Source organism: Ranitomeya imitator, chromosome 6, assembly GCF_032444005.1.
Source record: "Ranitomeya imitator isolate aRanImi1 chromosome 6, aRanImi1.pri, whole genome shotgun sequence".
Lineage (NCBI taxonomy): Eukaryota > Metazoa > Chordata > Amphibia > Anura > Dendrobatidae > Ranitomeya > Ranitomeya imitator.
The window spans coordinates 220,063,963-220,086,063 of NC_091287.1; the positions used below are offsets into that span (position 1 = coordinate 220,063,963).

At 46.8% G+C, this 22,101-nt stretch overlaps 1 protein-coding gene across 1 annotated transcript in view; it reads left to right on the forward strand.

Annotated features, from left to right (window-relative positions):
* The first annotated feature begins 3,759 nt into the window (after nt 1–3,759).
* Nucleotides 3,760–22,101, forward strand: part of EPB41L4B (erythrocyte membrane protein band 4.1 like 4B) — a 252,755-nt gene continuing 234,413 nt past the window's right edge. Inside the window, exon 1 of the mRNA XM_069730489.1 lies at nt 3,760–4,828. Within this exon, the coding sequence (XP_069586590.1) occupies nt 4,541–4,828 (288 nt within the window). The 5' untranslated portion in view covers nt 3,760–4,540. The remainder of the gene's footprint in view (nt 4,829–22,101) is intronic.

Consider the following 22,101-nt stretch of genomic DNA (forward strand, 5'->3'; position numbering starts at 1 on the left):
TTCTGTCATGTGCTGCTCCCATCCTGCACCCCCGTTCTGTCATGTGCTGCTTCCATCCTGCACCCCCGTTCTGTCATGTGCTGCTGCCATCCTGCACCCCCGTTCTGTCATGTGCTGCCCTATTCTGTCATGTGCTGCTCCCATCCTACGCCCCCGTTCTGTCATGTGCTGCTCCCATCCATATGCCCCATACGCTGCTCCATAAAGGTTTATGGCCCCCATCAGGTGGCGTAAGTAACAAATAGCTGTGGCATGAAGTGCCACAGCCTCATGGCACAGCAATTTGTTACTTACACTACCTGATTCTTTTCCGGCGCCATTGTCTTGCTCCTCCTGGTGCCGGAATCGACGCCTGCGCAGTCCGCGCTTTCCGGCGCCATTTTCTTGAAGACAGACTGCTGTGTGTCTTCAAGAAAATGGCGCCGGAAAGCGGGGACTGCGCAGGCGCCGATTCCGGCACCAGGAGGTGCAAGACAATGGTTCCGGAAAGGAATGGCGTAAGTAACAAATTGCTGTGGCATGAAGTGCCACAGCCTCATGGCACAGCAAGTTTTTACTTACACTATTCCTTTCGGGCGCCATTGTCTTGCTCCTCCTGGTGCCGGAATCGGCGCCCGGCCAGTCCGTGCTTTCCGGCGCCATTTTCTTGAAGACACACTGCTGTGTGTCCTCAAGAAAATGGCGCCAGAAAGCGCGGACTGCGCAGGCGCCGATTCTGGCACCAGGAGGAGCAAGACAATGGCACCGGAAAGGAATGGCGTAAGTAACAAATTGCTGTGGCATGAAGTGCCACAGCCTCATGGCACAGCAAATTTTTACTTACGCTATTCCTTTCGGGCGTCATTGTCTTGCTCCTCCTGGTGCCGGAATCGGCCCCTGCGCAGTCCGCGCTTTCCGGCGCCATTTTCTTGAAGACACACAGCAGTCTGTCTTCAAGAAAATGGCGCCGGAAAGCGCGGACTGCGCAGGCGCCGATTCAGGCACCAGGAGGAGCAAGACAATGGCGCCCGAAAGGAATAGCGTAAGTAAAAACTTACTATGGCGGCGGATTATTTGCATAATCAGGGCGCAAATATGTAGACAGCGTCCCCGTGCTCCCGACCCCCTGCTCTCGGCGGCATTTTTTCTATAATGTAACGCTAGGAGCGTCGCGCCTGCGCAGTCTATTAAGGCTTCGGACAGAGTGACGCTCCCAGCGTTATATTATAGATGCAGTTCCGTAGAGTACATGTGGTATAATGCAGCCCAATAGAGTATAACGTAGCCTCCATAGAGTATAATGCAGCCCCATATAGTATAATACAGACCCATAGAGTATAACGTAGCCTCCATAGAGTATAATACAGCCCCAAATAGTATAATACAGACCCATAGAGTATAATGCAGGCCCTCATATAGTATAATGCAACCTCATAGTATAATATGCAGGCCCTCATATAGTGTAATGCAGGCCCACTGAGTATAATGCAGCATCATATAGTACAAATGTATCTCCATATAGTATAATGGAGCCCCCATAGAGTGTAAAGCAGCCCTCATATATTATAATGCAGCCCCCATAGAGTATTATGCAGCCCCATACAGTATCATGCAGCCCCCATATATTATAATGCAGCCACCCATATAGTACAATGTAGCCCCACAGAGTGCAGTGCAGCCCCATAGAGTGCAATGCAACCCCATAAAGTATAATGCAGCCTCCCAGAGTGTAATGCAACCGCATACAGTATAATGCAGCCTCATAGAGTATAATGCAATCACATACAGTATAATGTAGCCCCCATAAAGTATAATCCCACCCCGTATAGTATAATGCAGCCTCATATTATAATGCAGCCCCCAGAGTACAATGCAGCCCTACTGTTTATTATGTAGCCCCAGAGTATAATGCACCCAAGAATATTGTGCAGTCAAATATAGTACAATGCAGCCCCAATATAGTGTAATGGAGACCCCATATAGTACAATGCAGCCCCATAGTCCTCCAGAATTATTGCCACCACAATGTAATCACTGATTTCCCATGACTTCCCATTTCCCTGCTACTCCGCTGTTTGTAGGGCATCTCCTCACAAGCATGGGCACAATGAAGTGATCGCATCGGGCCCGCTGCGTGAGACGCAGAGGGGGAATGATGAGAGGAGTGTCAGCTGATGCTCTATCCTCCATGATTCATTATACAATTGAATGTGTGATAGGGGGTGCCCAAAGCTGGCACGGGGTCCCTCTGATTCACAGGCTGCTATTAGCAGCACCCCACTGGCTGGTGGTCCCTGGTGGAGGGCCCTAGGCAAATGCCTTGTTTGCCTGCCCCAAACGATGGCCCCTGCCCGTAGGCCTGGCTTCACATAGCTGAATTGTATGTGGGGCCTCCCTAATCTGTATTCAGGTGGTGTATAACAAAAAACTTGGCACTCAAATAAGTTATGAAGTGGTAATTTGTTGATTTTTTTATTGTACGTCCAGACACAGATTCAACAGATGCTGTTAAACGTTTTCGGTCCCAATGGACCTTCCTCAGAACAATTCCATTTTATCTGGTGTTGCCGAGTAAAACAAAGTAGGAGGCGAATAAAACACCTTACTGGAGTAATGCTGTGGGGCGGTACAATATGCTGGTGCGAGGGCTCCTAGGCAAACTTGGTTTGCTATGGAAGTCTGTGGCCCAAACTTGGTCAGAAGAGAAGCAGCGAGAGCGGCGGTACTCCGCCAGAGAGACAGATGCATTGACTGAATGGTCACTGCATCTGTCTCTACTTGCTACTTGAGCACCAATTTCTCACCTATTGACTGAGTGCCGTGTTTATGTACTATATTTGTATTCAGGGGTGATCAGTCATTTAAAGTGTAACTGTGGTTTAGTGAGAGCTTGCAGCAGAAGGTCTGCGCCTCTAACTCCATTCCATGGAGTCTTATAAGAACTAACTGCTTTCTTCTATCTCAGTAATGGGAAGGTTTGTTTCCACTGAATACAGATTTTACCTCAGAAGTGAAGGAGGAAGTGGTGGATATCTTTGCTGCTACAACGCTGCTTATTTCCGTGTGTACTATTAAGGCCTCTTTCACATATCAGTTTTTCGCCGTTAGGCTAAATCCGGAGAATTGTTTGAAAAACGTATCCGTTGCAAATGGTGAAAAACTGATGTGACGGATCCGTTTTTTTTATAACGAGAGAGAGCAGAATGGAAAATGCATGATTTCAATGGGAAAATGCATGAAAAACTGACGTTGGGGGCCGGATTCATCATTTCACCTCACGCTTCATATGTTTTTAGCCGGATCTGTCGCTGGGCGTTTTTTCGCGCGACAGAAAAAAAACGTTCCTATGAATGTTTTCTCCGGCCACCGGAAAAATAATTTTCAACGGATCTGGAAAAATACGGAAGAAACGTGAGGCAACCCGTCACAATCCGGCGCTAATACAAGTCTATGAGAAATAAAACGGATCCGGTGGAAACTTTTGCTGGATCCGTTTTTTTTTTTCAAAATTCGCTGGATTGTGCCTGATGGCAAAAACCTGATGTGTGAAAGGGGATTATGGAGCCATGAATTGCAGGACACACTCCATGCAAGAAGCCAACGTCAGCCGTGTCCTCCCCAGCCTGCGGCGCTGACAGGGTTAAAACACCTGCTGCCTGGTCACCAGAACGGCTGGGAAGGGAGCCAAACTCCGGTGAGGGAGGAGACACACGACACTCGGGAGAGGAGGAGGCCGAGGAGGAGGAGGAGGAGGAGGGTGCGCGGAACAAACCCGTGTCTGTGTCATTCCAGTTCTGTGGGAGACGAGGACACATCCAACAAGTGACTGCCACAGGAGGTGCGCTGCTGGGGAAGTGGCCGGCGGCAGCGGTCCTCTGTGCTGCACACTGCTGGGGAAGTGGCCGGCGGCAGCGGTCCTCTGTGCTGCACACTGCTGGGGAAGTGGCCGGCGGCAGCGGTCCTCTGTGCTGCACACTGCTGGGGAAGTGGCCGGCGGCAGCGGTCCTCTGTGCTGCACACTGCTGGGGAAGTGGCCGGCGGCAGCGGTCCTCTGTGCTGCACACTGCTGGGGAAGTGGCCGGCGGCAGCGGTCCTCTGTGCTGCACACTGCTGGGGAAGTGGCCGGCGGCAGCGGTCCTCTGTGCTGCACACTGCTGGGGAAGTGGCCGGCGGCAGCGGTCCTCTGTGCTGCACACTGCTGGGGAAGTGGCCGGCGGCAGCGGTCCTCTGTGCTGCACACTGCTGGGGAAGTGGCCGGCGGCAGCGGTCCTCTGTGCTGCACACTGCCGGGACACGGAGCCGTCGTCTCCCCGGGATGCTGCCTGCACTCCACGCATTAGAACACGCACTTGGCATGTCCGTGGCGGAGTGACGTGACCGTGAAACTTTCCTCACCGCCGTTCTCCGGGGCTGACACTGCTCCCCGTGCACCGGGACACTGCGCTCACCTGCTGCTCACTCCCTGGAAAGCTTCCTATTGATTGCTCAGCGCTGAGCTTTGGTATCCAGGAAGAGCAGGAAGGGTTAAAGAGGGAGGAGGGAAGCCGGGAGGTGGTGAAGGATGATGCTGCGGTTCCTGCGGAGGACCTTTGGCCGGCGGTCGATGCAGCGGCACGGAGGGAGAAGTGCAGCCACAGTGCACGGTGCCGGTGGCCGGGATGAGAGGGATGCAGGAGCCATGGTGATGAGAGCCCCTGCCGGAGCGCTATACCCACACCACAGCCCGCTGACGCCCCCAGTGGTCGGTGGAGGAGCCACAGTTCACATCCCTGCGGCCGGGGACAGCAAGGCGGTGCTGACCTGTAAGGTGCTGCTGCTGGACGGCACGGACATCAGCGTGGAGCTGCCGGTAAGTGCTAGGGACTGTGTGAGTGTGACCGCTGCAGGCAGTGTGACCGCTGCAGGCAGTGTGACCGCTGCAGGCAGTGTGACCGCTGCAGGCAGTGTGACCGCTGCAGGCAGTGTGACCGCTGCAGGCAGTGTGATGTGTAAGGTGAGCAGGTCTCGTCCTCACACCTGGCTGCGCCGTCCGGCACTGGCCTCTGCCCCAGGCATCATTTCCACTTATTGAAGTCACTTTTTGCACCAAAATGTTGTTCACATTTGACAAATTTGACTCAGTATGAAAGATAAAATGCTCTTTAGTTTTCTCTTAAACATTTTCCAAGACTTTAAAAAAATTGTAAAACCCGTATAATGATTCCTCTTTTCTAGACAAGTTAAAAAAAAGTCTGTCAGAAACCTCCAGACTGAGACTGGGGACCGTGCATCAAAAATGGGGCCTCAGAAACCTCACTCCAGGCTCAGACTGGGGACCGTGCCACAAAAATGGGGCCTCAGAAACCTCACTCCAGGCTCAGACTGGGGACCGTGCCACAAAAATGGGGCCTCAGAAACCTCACTCCAGGCTCAGACTGGGGACCGTGCCTCAAAAATGGGGCCTCAGAAACCTCACTCCAGGCTCAGACTGGGGACCGTGCCTCAAAAATGGGGCCTCAGAAACCTCACTCCAGGCTCAGACTGGGGACCGTGCCTCAAAAATGGGGCCTCAGAAACCTCATTCCAGGCTCAGACTGGGGACCGTGCCACAAAAATGGGGCCTCAGAAACCTCACTCCAGGCTCAGACTGGGGACCGTGCCACAAAAATGGGGCCTCAGAAACCTCACTCCAGGCTCAGACTGGGGACCGTGCCTCAAAAATGGGGCCTCAGAAACCTCATTCCAGGCTCAGACTGGGGACCGTGCCTCAAAAATGGGGCCTCAGAAACCTCACTCCAGGCTCAGACTGGGGACCGTGCCTCAAAAATGGGGCCTCAGAAACCTCATTCCAGGCTGAGACTGGGGACGGTGCCACAAAAATGGGGCCTCAGAAACCTCAATCCAGGCTCAGACTGGGGACCGTGCCACAAAAATGGGGCCTCAGAAACCTCAATCCAGGCTCAGACTGGGGACCGTGCCACAAAAATGGGGCCTCAGAAACCTCAATCCTGGCTAAGACTGGGGACCGTGCCACAAAAATGGGGCCTCAGAAACCTCAATCCAGGCTCAGACTGGGGACCGTGCCACAAAAATGGGGCCTCAGAAACCTCACTCCAGGCTCAGACTGGGGACCGTGCCACAAAAATGGGGCCTCAGAAACCTCACTCCAGGCTCAGACTGGGGACCGTGCCTCAAAAATGGGGCCTCAGAAACCTCATTCCAGGCTGAGACTGGGGACCGTGCCACAAAAATGGGGCCTCAGAAACCTCAATCCAGGCTCAGACTGGGGACCGTGCCACAAAAATGGGGCCTCAGAAACCTCAATCCAGGCTAAGACTGGGGACCGTGCCACAAAAATGGGGCCTCAGAAACCTCACTCCAGGCTCAGACTGGGGACCGTGCCACAAAAATGGGGCCTCAGAAACCTCATTCCAGGCTGAGACTGGGGACTGTGCCACAAAAATGGGACGTTTAGTGTTGTGCATTTCATGAATCTGTCCAGGTAAAAGATGACAAAGAAAAAAAAAAAGACACCTGAAAAAGTGGTGCGAATTCTAAAGGCACTAAAAAGGAGCAAAGTCCCCGAGGGAAGTGGAGAAACTGCAGGGATGATTCAGGGCTCATGTTTGAAAAGCATCTGTATGACTGTAGTCAATCTATTCCGATCGTGCCGTATGTAGATAGGTATAAACACATGGATCTATATGGGTATCCAGCTACAGATTCTACAGCAGTTGTGCATGTGTATATGTATGTATGTATGTATTTATATAGATAGATTCACAGAGACAGATACATATCGATACTGTCTATAGATAGATATATATTATTGTGTGTGTATATAATATATCTGTGCATATAGATTGTGTGTGTGTGTGTATCATAGACATATCATATATCATAGACATATAATATGGCATGATATGACATATGTCTATATCTGTCTGCCTATATATGTCTATCCATAACATATATATATATATATATATATATATATATATATATATATATATATATATATATATATATATATATATATATATATATCTCTCAAACGCGTGTATATATGTGTGTGTTCATATATAATCGTGTGTGTATATATATATATATATATATATATATATTATTATTATTATTATATTATATATATATATATATATATATATATATATATATATATATATATATATATATATATTTTTTTATTTTTTTTTTAACCCGTTCTACGCCCGGGTGGCGAGCATTTCTATTGGTGTATGGTCTCCATCCTGGTGTGTGCTGCTCCCATCTTGCGCCCCCATCCTGTCATGAGCTGCTCCATCCTGCGTCCCCATCCTGTCATGTGCTAGTCCATCCTGCGCCCCCATCCTGTCATTTGCTGCTCCCATTCTGCGCCCCATCCTGTCATTTGCTGCTCCCATCCTGCGCCCCATCCTGTCATGTGCTGCTCCCATCCTGCACCCCCTTTCTGTCATGTGCTGCTGCCATCCTGCACCCCCTTTCTGTCATGTGCTGCTCCCACCCTGCGCCACCATTCTGTAATTTGTTGCTCCCATCCATATGCCCCATACGCTTCTCCATAAAGGTTCATGGCCCCCATAAGATGCTCCATAGTATATGCCCCAGTACACTGCTCCATTATGGTTGATGGCCCGCATAAGATGCTCCATTGTATACGCCCCGTACACTGCTCCATTATGGTTGATGGCCACCATAAGATGCTCCATAGTACTGTATATGCCCCCGTACACTGCTCCATTATGGTTGATGGCCCCCATAAGATGCTCCATAGTATATGCCCCGTACACTGCTCCATAAATGTTGATGGCCCCCATAAGATGCTCCATAGTATATGCCCCGTACACTGCTCCATAAAGGTTTATGGCCCCCATAAGATGCTCCATAGTATATGCCCCGTATGCTGCTGCGATATATAACTAAAAAAAAAACATTCTCACCTATCGTCGCTGGGCGCCAGGTGCTGGGGGGCCTGAGCAGGCGGGGACACCGGCGCGCTGTGGGGGTCACCTGTCCCGTTCCAGCGCTGCGCGCCGCTACATCTTCCGGATCCTCTGGCTGTGACTGTTCAGTCAGAGGGCGGCACGCATAAAGCGCGTCATCGCGCCCTCTGAACTGTGAACGTCACAGGCAGAGGACCCGGAAGATGGAGCGGCACACAGCGCTGGAACGGGACAGGTGAATATAGCTCCACCCTCCTGGCGGTCCATGCTTCTCCGTTGGAGATCGCGGTGTGCGTTCAGTGCTTACGCATACCGCGATCTCCTGGGCTGCGTCACTCTGTGGGGTCCAGACTGCGCTTGCACAGTCTATAAAGGGTTCGGACAGAGTGACGCTCCCAGTGTGTGTGTGTGTGTGTGTGTATATAAGCTTAGACGTACCTTCTCATTTAAATATATATTTTTCTGTATTTTCATGACTATGAAAATTGTACATTCACACTGAAGGCATCAAAACTATGAATTAACACATGTGGAATTATATCCTTAACAAAAAAGTGTGAAGCAACTGAAAATATGTCTTATATTCTAGGTACTTCAAAGTAGCCACCTTTTGCTTTCATGTCTGCTTTGCACTGCTTTTCATTCAAACTTTTGGTCTATACTGTATATGATACAGGGGGTGCGTCTTAGAAAGTGAACATGCCTTACCAGGGGGTGTCCGGGTGTCCGGTTGCTGCTGGTGTCTGCGGTGCTGCGTGGGTGTCCCGCGCTGCCCGGGGCTCTACCATCATTTTGCGACAGGCCAGAGCCCCGACACTTCCAGGGTTCCACGTGCGCTGGTCTCCAGTAATATGGCCACCGCCGGGCGCATGCGCTGATGGTGATCTCGAGATCAGGATCTCGAGAGATGAGAGTTCAGCGCTGGATTGCAATCTAATCCATGTATATTGTTCTCATCTCTATCTGTGCATTACATTGCAATGGAATACCACATGGAGCTCGTGCAAGTGCACAAGTACCGTAATTCCATGTGACTGCTCTTGGACAGCACAAGGACATTAGTCTAGAAATCTTTTCACATCTCTATATCATTTATTTATTTATTTGTGGATAGACAGTCTGCCGAAAAAATAAACTGAAACATATCCTACTTTTGGTTTGAAAAAGAAGTTAACAAAATACGTTCTGGAAAGCAGACGATATATGTCAAAATTAAGATTGATGTATACAACACATATAAAGCGAAGAAAGGTACTGAAATATCTGCTACATAATGAATGGTAGACTACTCTGAAACATAGTAGAACCAAAAGAAGAAACATTGAACATGTGGTCATAAACCCAGATCAAGGCAAGTCTTGCCACATACCCCAGTATTTGATCATTGTGCTGATTTTGCAAGTTTCCCCATCTACAAAGAATGAAGAAGTCTGTAATTTTATCGTAGGTACAATTCAACTGTGAGAGACAGAATCCGGAAAGAAAAAAAAGAGAAAATTGCATTGTATGATTTTTACATAATTAATTTGCATTTTGTTGCGTGAAATATATGTATTTGATACCATAGAAAAACAACTTTAACCCCTTTCTGACCTCGGACGGGATAGTACGTCCGAGGTCAGATCCCCTGCAGCTTTGATGTGGGCTTTGGCGCTGAGCCCACATCAAAGCTGCAACACGTCATCTGTTTTGGACAGCTGACATGTGTGCGCAATAGCGGCGAGTGGAATCGCGATCCACCCGCCGCTATTAACTAGTTAAATGCCTCTGTCAAAAGCTGACAGCGGCATTTAACTACCGCTTCCAGGGTCGGGGGTTGGCGGTGCGTCAGGATAGTAACCATAGAGGTCCTTGAGACCTCTATGGTTACTGATGCCGGTTTGCTGTGAACGCCCCCCTGTGGTCGGTGCTCATAGCAAGCCTGTAATTAAGCTACATAGGAGCGATCTGATGATCGCTGCTATGTAGCTGAGCCGATCCACTTGTGCCAGCTTCTAACATGCCAAAAGTAAAAAAAAAAAAATGAAAAAATATAAAAGTTTAAATCACCCCCCTTTTGCCCCATTCAAAATAAAAATAAAATCAAATATACACACATTTTGGTATCGCCGCTCTCATAATCGTCCGATCTATCAATAAAAAAATGATTAACCTGATCGCTAAATGGTGTAGCAATAAAAAAAAAAAAAATTGAAATGCCAAAAATTACGTTTTTTGGTCGTTGCGACATTGCATTAAAATGTAATAACAGGCGATCAAAAGAATGTATCTGCACCAATATGGTATCACTAAAAACGTCGGTTCCGCACGCAAAAAATAAGCCTTCACCCAGAACCAGATCATGAAAATTGGAGATGCTACGGGTATTGGAAAATGGCACAATTTTTTTTTTTTTTTTTTTTTCTCTTTTTAGCCAAGTTTGGAATTTTTTTTCACCACTTAGATAAAAAATAACCTAGTCATGTTTGGTGTCTATGAACTCGTAATGACCTGGAGAATCATAATGGTAGGTCAGTTTTAGCATTTGGCGAACCTAGCAATAAAGCCAAATAAACACGCATTGGATTGCACTTTTATTGCAATTTCACTGCACTTGGAATTTTTTTCCCATTTTCTAGTACACGTCATGGTAAAACCAATGATGTCGTTCAAAAGTACAACTCGTCCCGCAAAAAATAAGCCTTCACATGGCCATATTGACGGAAAAATAAAAAAGTTATGGCTCTGGGAAGGAGGGGAGTGAAAAACGAACACGGAAAAATGGAAAATCCCAAGGGCATGAAGGGGTTAATATTTGGTACAGAAACCGTTGTTTGCATTTATAGAAGTCAGATGTTTCTTGTAGTCCTTGACCAAGTTTACACACTCTGCAGCAAGGATTTTGACCCACTCCTCCATACAGATCTTCTCCAGATCTTTCAAGTTTTGGAGCTGTCGCTGAGTAACAGATTTTGTATTGGAGGCTGGCTAGGCCACTCCAGAACCTTAAATGCTTCTTACCGAGCCACTCATTGGTTGCCCTGGCTGTGGGCTTCGGGTCATTATCATGCTGGAAGACCCAGCCACGACCCATCTTCAATGTTCTTACTGAGGGAAGGAGGTTGTTTGCCAGAATCTCTCAATGCATGACCCCATCCATCCTTTTTTCAATACAGTACAATCGTCCTTTCCCCTTTGCAGAAAATCACTCCCAAAGTATGTTTCCCCACCATGCTTCACGGTTGGGACAGTGTACTTGGGGTATTGCTCATTCTTCTTCCTCCAAGCACGGAGAGTGGACTTGAAAGAAATTTTTTTATTTTGGTCTCATCTGACCACATGCCCTTCTCTCATGCCTCCTCTGGATCTTCCCTAGATGGTCATTGGTGAACTTCAGACTGGCCTGGACATATTCTGGTATGAGCAGGGGGACCTTGTTTGCCCTGCAGGATCTTAACTTCTTAATCCCATATGACGTACTATCCTGTCGAGGTGACCTGGGACTTAATTCCCAATGACAGGATAGTACGTCATACGCGATCGGCAGCGCTCACAGGGGAACACGGCTGATCGCCGCCGGGTGTCAGCTGATTATTACAGCTGACATCCGGCACTATGTGCCAGGAGCGGTCACGGACCGCTCCTGGCACACAGCGATCAAAGATGATCGCAGTATTCCGGCAGCATAGGGAAGCATCGCGCAGGGAAGGGGCTACCTGCGTGCTTCCCTGAGACCCTCGGAGCAACACGATGTGATCACGTTGCTCCGAGGGTCTCCTACTTCCTCCTCCCTGCAGGCCCCGAATCCAAAATGGCCACGGGGGGGGGCCTTCCGGGTCTTGCAGGGAGGTGGCTTTCAAGCGCCTGCTCAGAGCAGGTGTCGGGAAGCCTCCCTGCACTGCCTGTCAGATCGCTGATCTGACACAGTGCACTGCAAAAGTGTCAGATCTGCGATCTGATAATATATAGTGATGTCCACCCCTGGGGGAATGTAAAAAAAAAAATTACATGTGTTAAAAAAAATATATATATATTGTTCCAATAAATACATTTCTTTATCTAAATAAAAAAAAACACTAAAAGTACACATATTTAGTATCGCCGTATCCGTAACGACCCGACCTATAAAACTGGCCCACTAGTTAACCCCTTCAATGAACACCGTAAAAAAAGAGGCAAAAAACAACACTTTATTATCATACCGCCGAAAAAAAGTGGAATAACACGCAATCAAAAAGACGGATATAAATAACCATGGTACCCCTGAAAACGTCATCTTGTCCCACAAAAAATGAGCCGCCATACAGCATCAGCGAAAAAATAAGTTATAGTCCTCAGAATAAAGCGATGCAAAAATAATTATTTTTTATAAGTTTTTATCGTATAAAAGAGCCAAAACATTAAAAAAAATATAAATGAGGTATTGCTGTAATCGTACTGACCCGAAGAATAAAACTGCTTTATCAATCTTACCAAACATAGAACGGTATAAGGGCTGCCCCAAAAGAAATTCATGACAAGACAAATTCAAAACAAGACCTCACATGACTCTGTGGGCCAAAATATGGAAAAATTATAGCTCTCAAAATGTGGAGACGCAAAAACTATATTTTGCAATAAAAAGCGTCTTTTAGTGTGTGACGGCTGCCAATCATAAAAATCTGCTAAAAAACCCGCTATAAAAGTAAATCAAACCCCCCTTCATCACCCCCTTAGTAAGGGAAAAATAATAAAATTTAAAAAAATATATTTATTTCCTTTTTCTTGTTAGGGTTGGGGCTACAGTTAGGGTTAGGGTTGGGGCTAAAGTTAGCGTTTGGATTACATATACAGTTGGAATTAGGGCTCGGATAAGGGTTAGGGGTGTGGTTGGGATTAGGGCTAGGGCCATTTTCGGGTTAGGGGTGTGATTATGGTTAGGGTTGGGATTAGGGTTAGGGGTGTGTTTGGGTTAGGGTTTCAGTTAGAATTCGTGGGTTTCCACTGTTTAGGCACATCAGGGGCTCTCCAAATGCGACATGGTGTCTGATCTCAATTCCAGCTAATTCTGCGTTGAAAAAGTCAAACGATGCTTTTTCCTTTCCAAGCTCTCTCATGCGCCCAAACGGGTTAACCCCAACATATGGGGTATCCGCGTACTCAGGACAAATTGGATAACAACTTTTGGGGTTCAATTTCTCCTGTTACCCTTGGGAAAATACAAAACCGAGGGCTAAATAATAATAATTTTTGTGGAAAAAAAGGATTTTTTATTTTCACGGCTCTGCATTATAAACTGTATTGGAACACTTGGGGGTTCAAAGTTCTCACAATACATCTAGATAAGTTCCTTAGGGGGTCTACATTCCAAAATGGTGTCACTTGTGGGGGGTTTCTACTGTTTAGGTACATCAGGGGCTCTGCAAATGCAACGTGACGCCTGCAGACCAATCCATCTAAGTCTGCATTCCAAACAACGCTCCTTCCCTTCCGAGCTCTGCCATGCGCCCAAATGGTGGTTTACCCCCACATATGGGGTATCGGCGTACTCAGGACAAATTACACAACAATTTTGGGGTCCAATTTCTTCTGGTACCCTTGGGAAAATAAAAAATTGGGGGCGAGAAGTTCATTTTTGTGAAAAAAATTATTTATTTTTACGGCTCTACATTATAAATTTCTGTGAAGCACTTGGTGGGTCAAAGTGCTCACCATACATCTAAATAAGTTCCTAAGGGGGTCTACTTTCCAAAATGGTGTCACTTGTGGGTGGTTTCAATGTTTAGGCACATCAATGGCTCTCCAAACGCAACATAGTGTCCCATCTCAATTCCAGTCAGTTTTGCATTTGAAAAGTCAAACGGCGCTCCTTCCCTTCCGAGCTCTGCCATGCGCCCAAACAGTGGTTTACCCGCACATATGGGATATCAGCGTACTTAAGACAAATTGTACAACAACTTTTGGCATCCAATTCCTACTGTCACTCTTGGTAAAATAAAAGAAATTAGAGCTGAAGTACTTTTTTTGTGAAAAAAAGTTAAATGTTCATTTTTATTTAAACATTCCAAAAATTCCTGTGAAACACCTGAAGGGTTAATAAACTTCTTGAATGTGGTTTTGAGCACCTTGAGGGGTGCAGTTTTTAGAATGGTGTCACACTTGGGTATTTTCTATCATATACACCCCTCAAAGTGACTTCAAATGTGATGTGGTCCCTAAACAAAAAAATGGTGTTGTAAAACTGAGAAATTGCTGGTCAAATTTTAACCCTTATAACTCCCTAACAAATAAAAATCTTGCTTCCAAAATTGTGCTGATGTAAAGTAGACATGTGAGAAATGTTACTTATTAAGTATTTTGTATGACATATCTCTGTGATTTAATTGCATAAAAATTCAAAGTTGGAAAATTGCTAAATTTTCAAAATTTGCCAAATTTCCATTTTTTTTCACAAATTAACGCAAAGAATATCAAAGAAATTTTACCACTATCATGAAGTACAATATGTCATGAGAAAACAATGTCAGAATCATCAGGATCCATTTAAGCGTTCCAGAGTTATAACCTCATAAAGGGACAGTGGTCAGAATTGTAAAAATTGGCCCTGTCATTAACGTGTAAACCACCCTTGGGGGTTAAGGGGTTAATCCATGGCTGCATAGTGTTACTAACAATAATGTTTGAGACTGGTCCCAGCTGTCTTCAGGTCATTTACCAGGTCCTCCCATGTAGTTCTGGCCTGATTCCTGACATTTTTTAGAATCATCCTTACCCCACGAGGCGAGCTCTTGCATGGAGCCCTAGGCCGAGGAAGATTGGCAGCCATCTTTTGTTACTACTTCCGTTTTCTAATAATTGTGCTAACAGTTGTTGCCTTCTCACCAAGCTGCTTGCCTATTGTCCTGTAGCCCATCCCAGCCTTGTGCAGGTCTACAACTTTGTTCCTGATGTCCTTAAGTCGGTTTCACACGTCAGTGGCTCCGGTACGTGAGGTGACAGTTTCCTCACGTAGACACATTAAAATCAATGTGTCTCTGCACATGTCAGCGTATTTTCACTGTGTCCGTTTGGAAAACACGGAGACATGTCAGTGTTCGTGGGAGCGCACAGATCACACGGACCCATTAAAGTCAATGGGTCCTTGTAAAACATGTACCGCACACGGGTGTTGTCCGTGTGTAGTCCGTGTGCCGTGCAGGAGACAGCGCTAATGAAAGCGCTGTCCCCCCCCCCCCCCCCCCCCCCGTGTGTGGTGCTGAAGCTGGAATTCATCCCTTCTTCCCAGCAGCGTTCTTTTTTTTTTTTTTTCCCCTTAAAAATAAAGTTTGTGTGTTCTCTCCCGCCTCTCATCCCCTGTGCGCCCCCCCCCCCCCCGCTTGCCAGGAAATACTCACCGACACCCAGCGATGTCTCCTCTCAGCGGCTGCAGCCTGTGCTGTGTGAGCTGTCACGTGGTCCCGCTCATTACAGTGAGGAGTATGCGCATATTCCTCACTGTAATGAGTGGGACCACTTGACCGCTCACACAGGGCCTGCTGCCGGCGCTGAGAGGAGACATCGCTGGAGCTGGGTGATTAAAATACTCACCTAGCTTCCGGATCTCTTGCCGCAGCGTCCTCTTCTTGCCGCATCATCTCCTGTATGCGGTCACGTGGGGCCGCCGATTACAATCATGAATATGCGGCTCCACCTCCCAAAGGGGCGGAGCCGCATATTCAGTACTGTAATCGGCGGCCCCACGTGACCGCATACAGGAGAAGCTGCGGTCAGAAGAGGATGCTGCGGCGAGGGATCCGGAAGCTAGGTGAGTATTTTAATCACAGCTGGGGGGGCGCACAGGAGGTGGGAAGGGGGGGGACCTGGATCTGCATTTTAAACACTAATATTCGTATCTTCCCTGCAGCAAACCTGCTGCAGGGAAGATATGAATGGGGCTTCAGCACGATGCCGGGGACAGCAATAAACTTTAGCACTGTCTCCGGCACGCTCCGTGTGGTACCCAGTGGGCACACGGGCGGCACACGTGTGCCACACTGATGTACCACAGAAACGTAGGGCACACGGACACGGATAATTCCGGTACTGATTTTTTTCCGGTACCGGAATTATCTGGACGTGTGGGACTGCCCTAAGCACACGGACACTGATAATTCCGGTACCGATTTTTCCGGTACCGGAATTATCTAGACGTGTGGGACAGGCCTTAGACAGCGCCTTGGCCATGGTGGAGAGGTTGGAGTGTGATTGAGTGAGTGTGTGGACAGGTGCCTTTTGTACAGGTAATGAGTTTAAACAGGTGAAACTAATACAGGTTATGAGTTCTGAGTAGAGGGCTTCTTTTTGTGCCACCTTCTAACCAATTGACTGTTTTAAATAAAAATTATTATTTTTTTTTTAACTTCAGAATTCATCTTACCTTGATCTGGCTTATGATCACATGTTCAATGTTTTTTCTTTGGATTGAAAAATAAAATCCTCCAAAACCACACACGATTGACGTCCGAGTTTCCGCTATACGCTGTCTTTTTCACTGCCTTGGTAGGAGAAGCTGAAGGAAACTTTCATCGGGGTGTTTTTTTTTTTTTTATCATGGATGGCAAATGTGGCCACAAAGATTAAAAATGTATGATATAAACCGATTCCGCACACTGAAATAGGGTCTATTCCTTTCCAGAAATGAATGATCTGGGTAAGGCCAATTTGGCAGAAAACATGTGATTTCAGCACATCTAGCCTCATAAGTGGCCTTGCTTTTGAGTAACCGTCATTTTATTTTTTTCATAAATCAATAGTACAAGAAAAAATAAACTTTTTAATATATTTTATTAGGGATATCTACTTCTGTCTTCTGGACTGATGTTTGCTCGCAATTCATCTGCTTTCGGTAACGAAAGGTCTTCAGCTCATTGAGGCATAAGATCACATTTGCTGTTTATAGAATCTATGGAGAGGGGAGACTAATGAGCCATGGCCAGAAAGTAACAAGTTTGTTGGCATGATGGCTATATATTAGACAATCCTGTATGTGCTCAGTCCGCTGGGATCATCGCCTGTCAGTAGCTCTGTGAGATGGGTGGCAGCGTGCATGCCTTTCATATAGTGGTATCTCTGTGATGTACCTACCAACTTATCCATTGTACTCTAGGCCTTTTTGTCATATTGAATAAGTTTCTGTCTCTAATATTTCTTGCTGCTGTAAAGTATGCTGGCCTAACTCATCTGCAAGATTTTGTGACCTTATTGTTCATTCTTAGTGTACACATCAATCCCAGGCATAAACATTGGTTACTGGACAGTACCTGGTGACTTTGTAGCATATCTTTGTCATATCTGGCTTTTGTCTGTAGAAATAAAAAAAAATGAAAATAATGTAGGAGTTGTGTGGGGTCTATATAAATGGCTCTATGACTGGTAATCTGTGCTCAGACAGCTTTGCATCCATGATTTGCAGCTTTTTAATGCAGATGCACAATACGGACGAGAAAATGCTCATGTAGAAGTGGTCAAAGATCATTTAATATGTGACAGATAAGACATTTCTCAAAAAAATGTTTTCTGTATTTGTAATCTTTAATTTAAGGAATCTATCAGGTGTTTCCTGCCTCCCAAACCACGGGCCGCATGAATCGTAGCCTCACTGCGCAATTGTTCCCTGAAACGCTTTGGCATTTCACAGAAAATGCACTGAAGATTCAGCTGGAAACATGCGATGGAGCGACCTGGTGATGGGAAGAAACGGTCAGGGTCAGAGCTGGGCTAGTCTCGTTTTGGGCTGTGGTTCCTGTGTTTATTTTATATTTTACATTTGTAGAGTGGCACAAAAATGATTTTTGGGACTCTGGTCTAGTGGCCACATCAGTAGTCCATGGTCCAGCAAACCTTCTCCAACCTGCCATCATTCCTGGCACTTCTTCCAATTAGTTGGTCCAGCGTGCCGGTCATATGTGCCTCACGCTGCAATAATCCCACCTTGCTGACCGACTAATCAGAAAAGGTGTGGTGGATGATGGAAGATTCGCATGGCTTTGGTTTTGTACTTAGACTGCAGCTGTGGCCGCTAGACCAAGGCCCTGCAATTGTTTTTGCTGAACTCTTTAATTTTGTAATAGGGTTATTCCTGCAGGAAAAATGGATTTCTGATAGGTCTAAAAAAAAAGGAAGTACACACGGCACTCAAGGCTCCTCGGTGTTGCACAAGTCAGGTTTCCAGCCCGTCAGTAAATAATAACAAATCACTTGGCACTCAAAGATTCTTTTGCAAGATGAAGATGAACATTTCGTTTATTTTGTGCTTCCAGTTCAAAGATTTCCCGGGTACATTTATGCGCAGGCCTTCTGGGCATATATACCGTGCTATTTGGCTTCCAGTATTGTCAAAGATGTTTCTGATGAAGGTCTTGTGATTAGACCGAAAACGTTTAAATCTTTGAACTGGATGCACAAATAAACAAAATGTTCATCTTCATCTTGCAAAAGAATCTTTGAGTGCCAAGTGATTTGTTATTCTTTTCTGATGGGTCTAGTCGGATGAATGGGATATTTACTAAAGTGTCTGTAACTGGTCTGCCATGTGGCATGTTGGTCTCATAAGCATTAAGGTGTCATACATTGGAATTAGTCAATAGTTAATCTTCATATATAGGTTTACCTTTGTGAAGCTGTTGCTGGCTGCCTATGGTTTAGTACGCCCACAAGGCTGCAGTTGGGTGCTTACTGCTATTGAATTTTGCAGTATTTATACTTGTTTGCACAAACTATATTTGTCTATGTTTTGTTTTTATAGCAACTGTTGTGAATGCGTACAACTGAGGGACGTACTGTATGCAAAATAACATGTTACATGCTACAAGTCACCTGTCGGCACTAAAATGGGTTCAGGCGAGCGAGTTCATGAAAAATCGTCTGTTTTTCATCCAGAAAATAACTATTTTCATCTCTCTTCCATCTGTATCACGCCTGTTTTTGTGGCACCCCTAGGGGTATTTGCCACAAAAATAGTTACTGACAGTAAGTACAAATACTAAAATAGCAAGACTGCACTACCACCTCCGGCCAGAAGGGGGAGCTCCAGAGACTCCCCTTGATCCATTCTGGTCTGAGAGAAGAAATGGCAGTTGGGCTAAGGAGCTGATAGTGAGAGGTCATACAGTTGAATCTCTAACAGCCCTGTGACTGTTACCAGGCCTAAATCACCGGCCTGAGGAGAAGAGGGATAGAGAAAAAGGACATTGTGAGAACCGGGTAGCATTAATCACTACCCAGAACAGGCGCAAAGACGGATACCGGATCCGTGGCTGTATTCATTATATATAATACAGCAACCGGAAAAACGTGAGGTGATATCAGCTTCACTAGGGTCGGATGCAGCAACAGACACAGAGTTCAGCGGTACTCCCAGAGGGGGTAAACCGATAAAAGGACTCGGGTTGCCCGTCGAACCAGGACCCGGAGGGGACAGATTGGGCCGGCAGCCAGTTCACATACAGCAGCAGGGCCACACAGAAATTGCGCACAATAAGAGGCGAAGACCCCGGCAGGGTCAAAGTAACTCAGAGTTCCCATACAGACTCCGGTGACAGGACTGGTTGTAAATCCTTTTATGTTAAAGTAAACTGGTTAAACGTTTCAGTGCCTCAGTCTTTCATTTGGACAATAGCCATCTATCCAGGATCGAGATCGTCACCGCTGGGAGAACCTGCTGCTGATCAAGTAAGTGCCTGTCCCCTCATGATACCCCTTACACTGTGCATTGCCTGAGGCCACAGCACCGGGTCAAGCCACCCGTGACATCCCCCTCAAGAGACAGACTCCATTGGTCCGGTGCTGGGTATCCCGGTCTCCTGGGCGTCACATTTTTATACAAAACTGTTCAGGCCCAGATGTTTCCTAACTTAAAAATTGCAATGTCTTAAGTGTAGTGTAGATGATGAATAGCAAATTCATTTTGACTGTTTTTTGTGTGACTTGAATAGGTGAGTCTAATCTGAAAAACTGAAAAGAATAGTGCGGCTGCGTCCTTTTTTTTTTTTTCTTTTTTTTTCTTTTCTTCACTCGGCCCTTGTGAAGAAAAAAAAAAAAAATGTTAACAGCCCAATTCAGTAACACAGCTTTATGTATGCATGTACGATCTGATTTTAACACAAGTGTGCATAGGTGTAACAGTTGTGGGAGCAAATAGATTACTCCCTAACATGCAAGAGTTAAATGTGTTTTTATGCATTTACGTGTGGTAGAGGTACAATATCCCCTGGGGCTGCAGTTAGGTAGGACAGGGTTAACTAAATTGGCCTAGGCAGTTGGGAGGAAGAGCTGAGTGTTAGTGACCAAGGCAGGAAGTGTCAGTTCAGCTAATGCAAGAGCAGCAGTGAGTAGGCAGCAGAACTTTGGGCTGCTAGGGACAACATGAGCCTAATATTCGGGGCAGTGGATTGCCTCAAATACCTATCTGTGTGATTCCGTCTAATGGCCAACGGCAGCCTTGAGTTGGATGTCGGGGGCCAGGATCATGCTCAGCTTGTGATGCTACAGGAAAAAATGGACTCGGACCATATGGGGCAGAAGGTATTGCAATCCAGATGTACTGCTAGAGGTGTGGAAGATCCCCCAAGGGCTACGAAAGCCAGAGAGGGGGATATGCCACTTATCTCAAGGACCAGGGCTAAAGTTCTATCCGGTACCTGTGGGAAAGATGACAACCCGTTGGGCCTTATCTTTTGTACCTGCTTGTAAATACTGTACAGACTGCCATTTTCAAAGTAAAAGTTTTTTTTTTTTATTGACCACGTGTCCCCTGGATTATTTGCTGCCCTGGTTCCAGAAGAAGGATTCCTGGAGTCAGAAGAGGCCTGCAGGCCAGAAGTAAGATGGACGCACCATATACACAGCAGCACACTTTTGTCTGCAGAATACCAGAATGAGTGGGGACCAAAGCTCACCCACGACTACCTCGCTTGGGCGTCTTACATTTGTACAGTGGCTGCAAAAAAAAATCTTTAAAAGTCCAATGAAACAGCAAAATCTTTATGGAGCGCCCCAACCAGGGAGCGGGGTACTCAGTACCGGGTCCTGTCTTAAAGTGGATGTCATGGTGGCTGTGACGCGGTCCGTGGCCCTGGGCGTCAAATTAAAAGGGGGAAGGTCTTTTAAGGGGAATTGTGGTAAAGTCTGTCGTGATGCCACCTGTGGTGTTCGGTCAATAGTGGGACCGACGCTGCGTTAAAGGGACCCTGTTACCCCCAAAATTGAAGATGAGCTAAGCCCACCAGCATCAGGGGCTTATCTACAGCATTCTGTAATGTTGTAGATGTAGATAAGCCCCTGATGTAACCTGAAAGATGAGAAAAAGGTTAGATTATACTCACCTCGGTGGGCGGTCCGATCCGATGGGTGTCGCGGTCCGGCCCGGGGCCTCCCATCTTCATAGGATGACGTCCTCTTCTTGTCTTCACACTGCGGCTCCTGCGCAGGCCTACTTTGTCTGCCCTGTTGAGGGCAGAGCAAAGTACTGCAGGTGCCGGACCTCTCTGACCTTTCCCGGCGCCTGCGCACTGCAGTACTTTGCTCTGCCCTCAACAGGGCCGACAAAGTACGCCAGCGCCGGAGCCGCAGCATGAATACAAGAAGAGGACGTCATCGTAAGGAGATGGGAGGCCCCGGACTGGACTCCGACACCCATTGGACTGGACCACAGTGGGACCGCCCCTGGGTGAGTATAATCTAACCTCTTTTTCTCATCTTTCAGGATACATTGGGGGCTTATCTTCAGCATTGCAGAATGCTGTAGATAAGCCCCTGATGTCGGTGAGCTTAGCTCATCTTCGATTTTGGGGGTGACAGGTTCCCTTTTAAAGGGGTCCCTAAGGTGTGTGGCAAGGTGGTGAATGCCGTGTGCCGGTAAATGAGTAAAGGACACAAGTTGTAAGTCTTTACCTTGTTTACTGTAGTTAGCAGGCCACAGTCCAGGATACCAGGCACGGATGATGGTATGGTCCCGCCGGCCCAGAGGCCATAGAGCAGTGCTCCCCAACTCCGGTCCTCAAGAGCCACCAACAGGTCATGTTTTCAGGATTTCCTTAGTATTGCACAGGTGATGGCATTACTGCCTTTCCAGGTAATGCAATTATCACCTGGGCAATACTAAGGAAATCCTGAAAACGTGACCTGTTGGTGGCTCTTGAGGACCGGAGTTGGGGAACACTGCCATAGAGGGTTCCCTTGTTCCAGC